General features: G+C 41.9%; 1 protein-coding gene across 1 annotated transcript; it reads right to left on the bottom strand.

The window, feature by feature from the left end:
* Positions 1 to 416: 416 nt before the first annotated feature.
* LOC145358839 (iron-sulfur cluster assembly 1 homolog, mitochondrial-like) lies at positions 417 to 14,251 on the bottom strand. The gene is made up of 4 exons (XM_080213170.1): positions 14,153 to 14,251; positions 11,516 to 11,569; positions 4,083 to 4,188; positions 417 to 1,252 (listed from the first exon to the last, which is right to left on the bottom strand). The coding sequence occupies exons 1-4, from the start codon at positions 14,240 to 14,242 to the stop codon at positions 1,104 to 1,106; spliced, it is 399 nt and encodes a 132-aa protein (XP_080069296.1). The 5' UTR covers positions 14,243 to 14,251; the 3' UTR covers positions 417 to 1,103.
* Between the last annotated feature and the right edge of the window lie 470 nt (positions 14,252 to 14,721).

Genomic DNA, 14,721 nt, shown 5'->3' with positions numbered 1-14,721 from the left:
AAGTTAAAATCTAAATTTATTGATCATCGCAACTCACTTATCTCTAAATTTTTGTTTGCCTTCACCCCTTTAGAATGCTGTTTTCTTCCCTGTACTTAAATTATTGCTTTCAAACCTAATTTGTTATATAAAACTTGAAGATTGAGACGAGAAGAAACTTTTCATTTCTTGATAGATGCACATCTTAAAAATACACTTGGATGTTGCTTAAACTGGCACACAGTCATTTCAAACTTGTATCTTGCTGCAAGTCCAATTAGATGCCTGAAATTTTAAATTAAAGTGTGTGGGATTAATTTTAGTCACTCTTTTAGCCTGCTGATTAATGCAATGCCATTATTAACCATTTGTTACAGGAACATGTTAAGTCATACACTTAAGAATATTTAAATCCATGAGTCAGTAAATTCCCAGAGTGCAGTTAAGTCTCAATTTATTTGCTGATTCAAGTACCTCTGATAATATATTCATATCTTGATTTTAAAACTGGGCACAGTTTTAGTTAACAATTTTAACCCTTTTTTTTCAAAGTTCATAACTTGTTGGGGGAGAAAACCACCACTTAACTCACAACTCTAACCACTAATGTATTTTTTTTTAGTTTAGGGTTACCCTTCTGACCAATTAATCTGCCATCCCAAAGAAAATTAAGAAATCGTAGAAGTTGAAGTTTTTGTACACATTGCCACCACCAAGGAAACCATATTAAACATTTTTATATTTTACAGTATATTAATGTTTTAAAGACAGGACTGGGGGAAAAGTTGAGTTAACTTTTTACAGCAGGAATACAAAATGAAACAGCCACAGTATAACATTCTAACTATAAGTTTCATCAATATACAAAAAAAAGACAATTCTAATTTTCGAAAGAGTCTTAAGTATGGATGCACACAAGTGAAAAGCTGCACCTGAATGACGGATGTAAATATCACAGATTTTAAGTTGCCTTTGGTGTTCTCAAAAGACTTGCTGTTTTCCTCTGGAGGAGTCCATACAGTGTATTTAAATGAGTTTCAGAAAATCTCAAAGCTCATCACTATGGTCACACAACACACTTTTTTTTTATATACACATGATAAATATTTCTTTGTTCTAAATATTTACAAGGTAAAGCTTTCACCACATCCACATGTTCCTTTAATATTTGGATTATTGAAAACAAATTCACTGGAAAGTTTTGATTCAATAAAATCCATCTCTGTTCCTAGCAGAGTTAACTGTGCTTTCTGATCAATGAACACACGTACTCCTGAAAAGAAAATAAAACAATGAGGGATAAAAGTTTTTAAATATAAGAACATAAGAACATAAGAAATAGGAGCAGAAGTAGGCCATCTGGCCCTTCGAGCCTGCCCCGCCATTCAATAAGATCATGGCTGATCTGTCGTGGCTCAGTTCCACTTTCCCGCCCTCTCCCCATAACCCTTAATCCCTTCTCTTATCAAAAACCCATCAACCCGCTTCTTAAAAATATTTAGCGAGGCAGCCTCCACCACTTCAACGGGCAGAGAATTCCAGAGATTCACCACCCTTTGAGTGAAGAAGTTCCTCCTCAACTCCGTTCTGAACCGCCCCCCCTTTATCTTGAGGCTGTGCCCCCTAGTCCTACTGTCTTTTTTGAGCGGGAAGAGTCTTTCCACCTCTATCCTATCCATCCCATTCATCATCTTATACGTCTCAATGAGATCTCCCCTCATTCTTCTAAACTGTAACGAGTACAAGCCTAGTTTATTCAGCCTCTCCTCATAGCTCAACCCCCTCAACTCCGGTATCAGCCTAGTAAACCTCCTCTGCACTCCCTCCAAGGCCAAAATATCCTTGCGCAGGTGCGGCGCCCAAAACTGCACACAGTACTCCAGCTGCGGCCTCACCAATGCCCTATACAGCTGCAGCAAGACCTCCCTACTTTTATATTCAATCCCCCTCGCTATGAAGGCCAGCATCCCATTCGCCTTCCTGACCACCTGCTGCACCTGCAGGCTGGGTTTTTGCGACTCATGCACAAGGACCCCGAGGTCCCTCTGCACCGTTGCCTGCTGCAGTTTTTCGCCACGTAAGTAATAGTCCTTCCTACCATTCTTCCTACCAAAGTGGACCACCTCACACTTGCCAACATTAAATTCCATTTGCCATTTCCTGGCCCATTCGCCCAGCCTATCTAGATCCTTCTGCAGACTCTCCACACCCTCCGCACAATTTGCCTTTCCCCCAATCTTGGTGTCATCAGCAAATTTCGACACCCTACACTCGGTTCCCTCCTCCAGATCATCTATATAAATGGTAAATAGCTGAGGCCCCAGCACCGACCCCTGGGGCACCCCACTAGTCACCAACCGCCAATCCGAATAGCACCCATTGACCCCCACTCTCTGCCTCCTATTTGACAACCAATCCTCTATCCACGCTAACACCCTACCCCCAATACATTAACTCAATTGTCAAAAGCTTATAGTTTGTTATCATACAGTGGACAAATGCTCGAATCAAAACAGATCTTTAGGTCAGCCATGCCTCAGTTGACAGAATTCTCACTTCTGTAAACTTGAGGTCATCTAAAATTCTGCTGCCCATGCCCTGACTTGCATCAAGTCCTATCCATATCTTACTCCTATGCTCACTGGCCTTCAGAGCCCCAGTTAAGCAACATTTTGATTTTCAGATTAGAAAATGAGAAATTTTTCATGACCTTGACCCTCATCACTAATTTCCTACTGTACCACAACCTTCCAAGATATCAATCCTCACCTAATGATGGCCTCGAGAAACTTAAATCTTAATTGCTTCATCACTAGGGCCGTTCAACGTTATCGATGGGCAACCTAGACTAGTGAGTGGGCTGCAAGATTAAAATCAGGCACTTTCACTAACCATGACCCCATGAATATGATTAAATACATTTAATAAATGCTGATTTTTTTTAACGAGTTCTAGAAAATGCTTAGTCATATTACTGGAACTATCAACTTCAAATGGTAAAAACAGAAGAAATATTTACACTTTGGATACAGAGGAGCATTGACACGGTTCTCACAGTCAAGGTTGCGTGCAAGCAGCATGCACCTCATTTCACTTGCCCTTGCTTTATAATGCATATCACTGTCATAGGGAAAAATAACTATGCAGACAGAAATCAGCTGAATTTGGCAAGCCTACCCTTGGGCAACAGTCAGCAAAATGCCTCATGGGCCACAGTCACAATACAGACAGTTTGCATATGGTCTCTGCACCACACATTATCTGCCACTGCTCTATGCCCTGGTATTCCTGCTCTGAACATCCCTGCAAGTGTACACCTTTCTTTGACACGTTCCTTAAAAGCCCTTTTTCTGATCAAGTTTCTGGCTATTTTCTCTAATATCATTGTATGTGGTTCAGTGGCAAATTTTACATCATAGTTCTTGTTATTACTTTAAAAACCCCACTACAAGTTGTTGTTGAATCAATTCCCTCTCCACAGACTTGAACAAAAAAATGCATCCTAGCACTCCAATGCATTACTGAGGGCAAGCTGCACTGTTGGTGTCATCTTTTGAAAGAGACATTACACCAAAATTCCATCACATGTAAAAGATTCCATGGCAATATTTTGTAGAAGAGTTGGGAAATTATCTCCAGTATCCTGACTAGTAGTTATCCCTCAATCACAATACTTAACAAGACTATCCGGTTATCACATTACTGCTTGCAGGAACTTATATGGGAAAATCTGTATTGTACTTCGCACACAACAAATGACAGTATTTTGGGACATCCTGTATAAATACTTTTTGTTTTCATGTATTATTTTGGGTAACAATTCTACATTTATTGTATTGTGTTTGTAGACAAAACTGTCCCCATCCCAAACACACATCAGTCAGCTCTTTTACTCTCTCAAGTTAATTCATTACCATAAGCAAGGCCTGGCAGCAATCACTTGTCCCATACTGTTGGCCTGAGAATGAAGAACAAATGAAGCTCCAAAGCCAACTTCTGTAAGGAAAATATCCTCCCAGTAAACTGGGGATTTTTAGTTTAAATTAAACATGGAATGCTTGACAACATTTCAGCACGAGTTAGTGATTGCCAACATTGCATACCATCCTGATTAACTTCTTCATCAAACTTCCCCTTCTCTGTTGCGTACTCTATCACATATGAGAGACCACTGCAACCACGAGTGCGGACTCCCACTTTCAAACCAACCTGAAGGAAAGAAAGGAAAATTCTCTAAACAATATCAATGCAGCTGCAATACATGCGTTTCGGAATAACTCTTGAAACAAAACTGGAGGACACTCCCTTAAACAGCTCTTCCTTAATTGTACATATAGATCAATAGTGAACAAAGATTATGCACCTCGATTGTGTCGATTCTCCCTGTAAGGACATAGTGAGGGGGCACAGATATGTACAGATTGGTAAGCACTATCTGGTCAGTCCCAAAATTGAAAAAGTTCCAGTTTACCTTCTCTCTTACAATCTTCAAAATATTAAGCATCTTCTTCAACCTGCTTACACCATCAGTTTCTATTGCTTCCATAGACAATCTATTCAACATTTCACTACGCTGTGTGTAGAGATGTTAAATCTGATTACCTTCCCTATCAAGTCATTAGAGTCTGGTTGGTCAAACAACTAATCAGGATTTTATTAAGTCAACAGCCCTTAGAACCCTGAAATATGAACACGGGGTGGCACAGTTTCACAGTGGTTAGCACTGCTACTTCACAGTGCCAGGGACTTGGGTTTGATTCCTAGCTCAGGTCACCGTATATGTTATTCTCCAGGATCATAGAGGAAATTGTATTTAAATCTGGAAATTAGATTAAATTATAAAGTTTAAATTCTGTAGATTGTAATTTTACATTCAAGTGTTTCAACTGTACAAACAATGCCCATACTTAAAACATCCATCACTAAAATGGGCGGTACCAGTGAGCCGGGAAGGCAGTTGGAGCGGAGAATGAGAGGCAGGGCTTCAAAATGAACTGGTCCGTGTGCAAGTTGTTGTTCAACGAAGGGAGGATGGTCTTAAGAACTCTTCTGGTCTTGCCTGAGACATTGTATTTTATTTATTTTACTTTAGCGGATGACTGTAGATAAGTGCCGTAATTTTTTTTTGAAATGTTACTGACGGCTATATTATTATTCCAGCAGAACCATGAGAACGTTAGGTCCTCATATTTCCTATTTTATTTCCTACCAGAAGCCTTGGCCCGTACAACGAAGGACCATCACGGTTGATTACTAATGATATCGACTTTCCTTTGCGCTGATGGCGGTTTTCCATTGAATGGTTGACACTTGCTTTGAGATGTTAGGATGGAAAATTTCCCCATTAGAAAGGTCAATAAATGATGCCTTCCAAGGGTCAGTGCTGGACTACTTTCGTTATCTCTGTATTTGGGCACAGAGAGCACAATTGCAAAATTTACCATGACAGAAAAACATGGGATTATGCAAATAATGCAGATAGTTATTATCAGAGCGTGGTTGAGGTGTGGAATAGACTGCCTGCTGTGATAGTGGACTCGGACACTTTAGGAACTTTCGAGTGGTTATTGGATAGGCACATGCAGCACACCAGAATTATAGGGAGCGGGATAGCTTGAGCTTGGGATTGGACATAGCTCAGCACAATACTGAGGGCCGAAGGGCCTGTACTGTGCTGTAATGTTCTATGTTCCATCTTGTCTTAAAATTAGCAGTCTCATATTGGCTAGAGATAACCATGATCTTTTAGCATTAATATCAATTTTAAAGTTTCCGATTATAGTGTATTAAGCACTCCAATTATTTCAGACACAAAAGGAAATCATAACTCCCAAGTGTGCACCTCATTAAGGTTGCAGTGAATACAGGAACAGATAATAGCAAAATACTGCTGGTTTAATTTCAGAACTTCAGCAAATGCTGAAAAAGATTAGCAGGTCTGGCGACATTTGTGAATAAAGAAAATGTTTCGACGTGCAGAATATGACACTATCCAGTCATACTGGATTTGAAGCATTGGGCTGAATTTTACAGTCCAGGATCTGAAGCGCTTCCCACTTTGTGGCGCATATTATGGGATATATTGACATCAACACGGGTGGCACAGAGCACCAGCGACCTGGGTTCAATTCCAACATTGGGTCATTGTGGACTCTGCACATTCTCTCCACGTCTGCATGGATTTCCTCCAGGTGCTCTGGTTTCCTCCCATAATGTGGAGATGCCGGCACTGGACTGGGGTAAGCACATTAATAAGTCTCACAACACAAGGTTAAAGTGTAATAGGTTTATTTGGTAGCAAAAGCCATAAGCCTTTGGAGCACTATTCCTTTATCAGGCGAATGGGAGTTGTGTTCACAAACAGGGCATATGAAAACACAAACTCAATTTACAAGATAATGGTTGGAATGTCCATCTTTACAGGTAATCCAAGTCATAAAGGTACAGACAATGTGAGTGGAGGGAGGGTTAAGCACAGGTTGAAGAGATGTGTATTGTCTCCAGCTAGGACAGTTAGTGAGATTTTGCAAGTTCAGGCAAGTTGTGGGGGTTTTAGATAGTGTGACATGAACCCAAGATCCTGGTGGATTCCGGGGAAGTGCCGGAAGATTGGAAAGCGGTTAATGTTACGCCGTTGTTTAAGAAGGGTGCCAGGCAAAAGGCAGGGAATTATAGGCCGGTTAGTTTAACGTCTGTTGTAGGTAAACTGTTAGAATCCGTCATCAAGGAGGAAATAGCGAGGCATCTTGAGAGGAATTGCTTGATAGAGCAGACGCAGCACGGTTTCATTAAAGGGAAGTCATGTCTGACAAATTTACTGGAGTTCTATGAGGATGTGTCTAGGGCGGTGGATAGAGGAGAGCCGGTGGATGTGGTCTTTCTTGATTGTCAGAAGGCGTTTGACAAGGTACCTCACAAGAGGTTATTGCAGAAGGTCAGGGGACATGGAGTTGGGGGTAGGGTGTTAGCGTGGATAGAGGATTGGTTGTCAAATAGGAGGCAGAGAGTGGGGGTGAATGGGTGCTATTCGGATTGGCGGATGGTGACTAGTGGAGTGCCCCAGGGGTCGGTGCTGGGGCCTCAGCTATTTACCATTTATATAGATGATCTGGAGGCGGGAACCGAGTGCAGGGTGTCGAAATTTGCTGATGACACCAAGATTGGTGGAACCGCAAATTGTGCAGAGGGTGTGGAGAGTCTACAGAAGGATCTAGATAGGCTGGGCGAATGGGCCAGGAAATGGCAAATGGAATTTAATGTTGGCAAGTGCGAGGTGGTCCACTTTGGTAGGAATAATGGTAGGAAGGACTATTACTTACGTGACAAAAAACTGCAGCAGGCGACGGTGCAGTGGGACCTTGGGGTCCTTGTGCACGAGTCGCAAAAACCCAGCCTGCAGGTGCAGCAGGTGGTCAGGAAGGCGAATGGGATGCTGGCCTTCATAGCGAGGGGGATTGAATATAAAAGTAGGGAGGTCTTGCTGCGGCTGTATAGGGCATTGGTGAGGCCGCAGCTGGAGTACTGTGTGCAGTTTTGGGCGCCATACTTACGCAAGGATATTTTGGCCTTGGAGGGAGTGCAGAGGAGGTTTACTAGGCTGATGCCGGAGTTGAGGGGGTTGAGCTATGAGGAGAGGCTGAATAAACTAGGCTTGTACTCGTTAGAGTTTAGGAGAATGAGGGGAGATCTCATTGAGACGTATAAGATGATGAATGGGATGGATAGTATAGAGGTGGAGAGACTCTTCCCGCTCAGAAAGGACAGTAGGACTAGGGGGCACAGCCTCAAGATAAAGGGGGGGCGGTTTAGAACGGAGTTGAGGAGGAACTTCTTCACTCAAAGGATGGTGAATCTCTGGAATTCTCTGCCCGTTGAAGTGGTGGAGGCTACCTCGCTAAATATTTTTAAGACGCGGGTTGATGGGTTTTTGATAAGAGAGAGGATTAAGGGTTATGGGGAGAGGGCGGGAATGTGGAACTGAGCTACGACAGATCAGCCATGATCTTATTGAATGGCGAGGCAGGCTCGAAGGGCTAGATGGCCTACTCCTGCTCCTATTTCTTATGTTCTTATGGTTGAGGCCGTCCTCAGGTGTGTGGACATGATTGCTGGCTATCAGTTTCTGCTCAGCAATTCTGCATTGTCGTGGGTCGTGAAGGCCGCCTTGGAGAACACTTACCTGAAGATCAGAGGCTGAATGCCCATGACTGCTGAAGTGTTCCCCAACAGGAAGGGAACACTCCTACCTGGTGGTTGTCGAGGGTGTTCATTCACCTGTTGTCGTAGCGTCTGCATGGTCTCCCCAGTGTACTAGGCCTCGGGACATCCTTTCCGTCAGCATCTCTTTAACCTGTGCTTAACCCTCTCTCCATTCACGTTGTCTGTACCTTTAAGACTTGATTACTTATAAAGACCCGCATTCCAATCATTATCTTGTAAACTGAGTTTGTGTCTTTATATGCCCTGTTTGTGAACACAACTTCCACTCACCTGATGAAGGAGCAGCGCTCCGAAAGCTTATGGCTTGTGCTACCAAATAAACTTGTTTGACTTTAACCTGATGTTGTGAGACTTCTTACTGTTCCTCCCACAATCCAGAAGACGTGCTGGTTAGGTGCATTGGCCGTGTTAAATTCTCCCTCAGTGTACCTGAACAGGTGCTGGAGTGTGGCGACTAGAGGATTTTCACAGCAACTTCATTGCAGAGTTAATGCAAGCCTACTTGTGACAAATAAATAAACATAAAAAAACTTAAATGTCAGGCACCGTTAATGACATCACACTAGTTTCCAATAATACAGCAATTGGGCAGGTCAAAAATTCAGGAACCTGCCTGCCTTACTTAGTTATTAATTTTAACAGGCAATTGAGCTGATTAACTACCCACTCACTAGAATAATAGTCAGAAGGCAATAATATGCCTGATATATGGGATGGATTTATCATAGGTGGGGAATCCAATTTTTTTTTAAAGGGCAAGCTTGTTTGGGTGGATTTAAATCTGCAGCTGATAACAGGCTCAGCTTTGCAAGGACTGCTCAGCTGAGTGTGCAGAGGAAATTTTCAGATATTTTTTCTAGAAGACTCATCTTCAGTTCGAAGGATCATTATGATGGAATATTTTCCTGTGCATTACCCAGGGATGAGAGGGGTAAAGTATCCAAGACACATGGGTTGCTGGTCCAATTGGAGACACAATCTCCAGCAGGCAGGAGAGGAGAATTAAGAGAAAAAGGATGAGTGGAAGAAAAGAACTGAGGTTCAGGATTCTGTGGTTCATCAGGAAGGGCACAGGGCCCAAGGATCAGGAGAAACCCAGGAACACTCAGCAGAAGGACAGACCATCTTCTACCGCCCCAAGGATATACTGGCAAAGATTTAGCTATCTGAAACAGGTCTCTTGATCCCACTGAGCCTTTTGTGTCATTGGGACCAAATCCTCCTCATCACATTAACACTGTCAACCTCTTTGTCACCTCTTGCTTTGCAACACAAGTCTGCCTGGGCTTCTTTCTCTCACCAGAACTCAGCATCAACTGGTCACATGTCTATCAAGTATTGCACTGAACCTGGGGCAGGTTTGCAGCCCCAGAACGTCTCTCCCTTTACTCCAATGGTACAGACAATGGAGCTATGTAATAAATGCACAACATTTCAATGCCAAAAGATGGGAGACTTGATTTTTAAAACGTATGCCACTTACGAAGATTGACATGATTGGCAGATATTAGCTAAAACGTATAATTTAAAAAAAAACTGAAAATGCTGGGAAGACTTAGCAGATCTGGCAGCATCTATGGAGGAAGTGAAACAGAGTTAACACTGTTTGTTTGTATGATTTCTTCAGAGATGAAGAAAAGGTAGAAATATACTTGGTTTCATACCCTTGAAGAGGAGGTGGAGCAAAATAAATCAGGGATAGGTGGGAGCTCAGGAGAGATTTGACAAATGTCATGGACATAAGCGAAAGGGAGTGGTAATGATAGAGTTAAAGGCCAAGACAGTGCTAACAGTGGCAAAAAAACAAAAAGGTCAGCATTCTCCAAAAGCAAAGTAAGGACAAGTTAAAGATTAGCCCGGAGGAGCAGACGAGAGAAAATATAAAAATGGAGGACAGAGTTCATGGTCTGATGCTGTTGACTTCAATGTTAAGTCCAGAAGGCTATAAAGTGTCCAACTGGAAGATGAGATGATGTTTCTCAGCTTGCGCTGGCTTTCAGAGTGCTGATACTTGTCTGCCATCAACACATCATGTTACTATTATACTGCCCTTCAGCACACATTGGTCAGAGGACAGTCTGTAACCCGTTCTTACCACTATTTTGCAGCAATTACCATACTATTGGGCATAGACTGATAGCAGGCCCAGAAGTTAGAACACTGCCGACCCGGGTGCAGAAACTGCCGCTGTTGGTACACAACCATATTATTTAGCCTGTTAATTATGCATCTCTCTTCACATATGCTGCCAGGCCCACTGAGTTCTTCCAGCACTTTCTGTTCTTGTATAAATAATACCTTGTTAACTTGTATGCTTAAGACCTTCTAATTCCCTCTATGAAACACGGAGGTTATAGCTTGTACCAAGTCTGACTGCAGTTTAAATAAAATGGCAAGTCAGAATAGAGATGAAAACATCCAGGCAAAAGGAACATTCTTGTTCTAAAGTTCAGTATTGTACTATTGCTACCATAATTTGTAAGCAAATTATGTCTGCATGAACATGATTAATGGTAGGGACTATAATGACTGTAAAGCACTGAGGAAGCTCCTTGTTAACATAGCAGTGCTACAGGACTCTATGACTCCAATGCTAATTTTATTTGTTTTAACTTATAATTATTTACAAAGGAGTTACAGATTCTGACACTTTTTTTGCTCAGACAATAACAATTACATCAGTGGAAGTGGCTCTAGAGTCTCTCTGTCCAACAGTAGATAAAACTAAACTAACATATATACTGGTATCTGTACAACCATAAATTTAGACAGCCTGGATTGATGACTACCCAAGAGGGCAAGCAAGTATTGTGGCTCAGATTAATAACAGAGGGACAGTGTGTTGGATACTATCTCTTCACCTTTGGAAAACAGTTTAAAACAACTTAGGATGCAGTACCTCTAGAAACAAGTTAATTAAAAGTCAGTTTCAATCCAGTCTCTGATGGAAGGGAGACAATGGACCAAAAATATTAGTAAAGTTGTAGTCTTACACTGAGATGATAAGAGCACCTGGCATGAGAAACAACAGATTCACTATTATTACAGAGGCTACATCTCTACAACTGGGCAAAAGCCATTGCCCATTATTTGATCAACACCATACTTAGTGAGAAAATGTTAGACGTCATCTGATCTTGGGCCCTACGAAAGGGTTAACTCTTATCACTGATAGTCACCCTTGAAGTACAAAATTCATCCCTTCCCCACAAAAATTTACATTTATGATTGTCAGTTGCCACTTAGTTAACAGACTAGATCAGTCTTCTGATTCAAGGCTTACAATCTTATTATTTTGAAGTACAATTTTACATACACATTCTGGTCTGTGTTGCAGAAGATTTTTAATTCTGTTGACAGCAGATGAAGTCTGAAAATTGAAAACAATATACATAATTAAAAAGATAAAAACTGCCATTGATAACAAATATAACAGGGTAGATTTTAGGACAGACTGTTTGACTGCTGTAAAATAAAGGAAGTTGTCATGATTCAGGAGAGGTTAACATTAGAAGAATGTTAACAATTCCACTGCATTACTCCTCCTTCAAACAATATAAATCTCAAGTTAACTTATTATTCATTTCATTTTCTGAGGTCATGTCTGCTCAAAATGGCTATATTGACAAAATTAGAAACAGTAGCTCATTGTAAAAAGTGATTCTTTGTATAAACTGCTTAAAATATTTCACCTGACAGCATATCTATGTAATATTATTTGACAGTACATCAAAGGAGTTAGATGAGAAGTATTATGGTACCAGCTAACATCCCAGCCATTGTTAGTGGGTAATTTGAAGCAAGATTGTGACTTTAATTATGGACGTAGACCTAATGCAACCTGAGTTGTCAATCAGGGGGTATGGGCAAGTGGCTTGTAAATTTCTGGCTGTACGTCACAAGGGATCAGCATGAAACATTTATCTCCCTAGTTTGAAGAGATTGGGTTTCCATCTGACTAGTGTGACAGGCCAGCGTTAGATGCAAAACTTGTATTTTATCCCTGGCAGATATCTTGTAATATTGCTCATAGCGAGTCAAGAGGTTTTCTAATCACGAGGTGTTATCCAAAATATTACCATTGACATGGGAATGTTAGGGAAGCAATGGATAGGAATTTTCCCTGGCTAATGATTGTAGAACTCCAAGGACAGAATTTTCTGATCTCATTTGTGGCTGCCCCGCCACCAACAAGAATGGAGAATTTGGCACACAGCCAAACTCCATTCACTGTAGCGGCACTGAATCCCAGCCACAGACAAGGCAAGAGGCGTAAGACTTAGAATTCTAAGGCTAAGAATTTGGGTGATGTAATGATTTGCAATGCTGCCTCACAGCACCAGGGACCTAGATTCAATTGCAGCCTTGGGTGACTGTCTGGAGCTTGCATTGGACCCCCATTTGTGTGTGAATTTCCTCCAGCTGTTTCGGTTTCCTCCCACAGTCCAAAGATATACAGGGTAGGTTGATTGGACATTATGGGGTGATTTGGCATGTCCAAAGATGTAGATTAAGTGGATTAACTATGGTAAAATATACTGAGTTATGGAGATAGGGTGGGAAAGTGGGTCTGGGTAAGATACTCTTCAAAAGATCAGTGCCAGCTCAGTAGGTTGTATTATCTCCTTCTATACCATGGTGATTCTATCACTCAAGGTTAGAGATTGGCCATTCGGGACTGAGACCTGGAGAAAATATGGATTAACAAAGTTATGAAAAAAACCTTCAAAAGTGTTGGGGAGTAGGAGTTGAAATGACAGACAGGGCTCAAAGTATACACTGCATAAAAGTAAAATACTGAAAATCATAGAATCCCTACTGTACAGGACGACATTCAGCCCACTGAGTCTGTACCAACCACAATCCCACTCAGGGTCTATTTCCATAACCCCACAGGTTTATCCTGCTAATCCCTCTGACAATAGGGTCAATTTAGCACAGCCAATCAACCTTACTCGCACATCTCTGGACTTTGGGAGGAAACCCAGGCAGATATGGGGAGAACATGAAAACGCCACACAGATAGTGACCTGAGGCCGGACTTGAACCCAGGTCTCTGGCACTGTGAGACAGCAGTGCTTACCACCGTTCCACCCACTACCTAGAAGTCTGAAATAAAAACAGAAAATGAAGGAAATGCTCAGCTCAATTACTTTTCAAAAAGTGACTGCCTAAAACATCGGGCCCAATTTTAACTACATAAGAGACTCTTAGCGAACTAAGATCTCACTGATTAACTCTGTTTCTCTTTCCAAAGGTAAGATTATCAACATTTTTAAAATTCCTTTTCCTATTAGTCTCTCCAGATAATTATGCAATTATCTTTTGAAGGCTGTAATTGAATCTGTCTGCATTACAGTCTTAGGCAGTGGAATTCAGATCAAAAAAAAGATGGAAAAATCTCAGCAGACTTTATTGAAGTGTATAAAATCATGAAGGGCATAGACAGGATGAATACGTAGTCTTTTTCCCAGGGTAAGGGAATGGAAAACTTTATGATATTGCTCTATGACAGATGGTGTGGAGAGAAAAAATTTCCTCCCGAAACGTTTGTTTTATTCTCTCGTCACAGATGCTAAGATAATTCCAGCATTTTCTGTTTTTGGTTCAGAATTCAGTATCCGCAGTAATTTGCCTTTATCTTAGTGGAATCCATATCCCAGCCATTTGATGCATTCTAAGTTTTTTTTTGCCAATCGCTTGTGTCCGCTAGTTCTAAGTCCTTCTGCCACCGGCAGCAGTTTATGCCTACCTACTCTGGCCAAACCTGGTGTTGTCAGACTTTTTACAATCTCAGATCACCTCTCTTTCTCGCTTCCTCTTCTCCAAGGACACTAGTGGCCTCAGCTTCTACAGCCGACCCACGTAAATGAGGACAGTTTTGACAGCCCAACACCACAGACTAGGCCGCAGGAACAGTGGAAACTTGCAGAATTCAGCACAGGTTACTGACCAGCAGCAGGGCGGCTCGAGCCGGCATCCTTAGCCTCCGGTCTCTCGCTGCTCGGACACTGGCCCTCACCGCTGCTGTCGCCACCGCCATTTTGTTGTCTCAGCCACTTTCAGTAACGTGGCTTCCCATTGGTCCTTTCCAGACTAACCACAGCGCGCCTTGCTGTGTTATGACAACGAAGAGGAGGAGGAGAACGCCCATAGCAACGGCCAGTGAAGGGAATCTGCACTTCTCCTTTCTGTATTCTGGACTGCGGAGCCTCAACTGATGCCGAAATGCCTTAACTTTGGAACCTGTTTTTCTTCGGCATGGGAATCAACAACCTGCACATATCTAGCACCTTTAACTCAGAAACATTCTGAGGTAGCTAACTGGGTCAATGGGCAAAGAGGTAGAATATAAGTGTTAAAGACAGGTATACATAGAACATTACAGCATAGTACAGGCCCTTTGGCCTTCGATGTTGCGCCGATATGTGAAACCAATTTAAAGCCCATCTAACCCACACCATTCCAATATCATCCATATGTTTATCCAATGACCATATAAATGCCCTTAATGTTGGCGAG

Source organism: Carcharhinus amblyrhynchos, chromosome 26, assembly GCF_965287045.1.
Source record: "Carcharhinus amblyrhynchos chromosome 26, sCarAmb.v2.hapA, whole genome shotgun sequence".
NCBI lineage: Eukaryota > Metazoa > Chordata > Chondrichthyes > Carcharhiniformes > Carcharhinidae > Carcharhinus > Carcharhinus amblyrhynchos.
This window is presented reverse-complemented; position numbering and strand designations above follow the sequence as displayed.

Excerpts from the sequence above, each read along its gene's own strand:
- LOC145358839 (XM_080213170.1), bottom strand. The coding sequence starts at position 14,242 with ATGGCGGTGGCGACAGCAGCGGTGAGGGCCAGTGTCCGAGCAGCGAGA. Across the intron at positions 11,570-14,152 it reads CTCGAGCCGCCCTGCTGCTG|ACTTCATCTGCTGTCAACAG; the intron begins GTCAGTAACCTG and ends TTCAATTTTCAG. Across the intron at positions 1,253-4,082 it reads TGAAGAAGTTAATCAGGATG|GAGTACGTGTGTTCATTGAT; the intron begins GTATGCAATGTT and ends TTTTCTTTTCAG.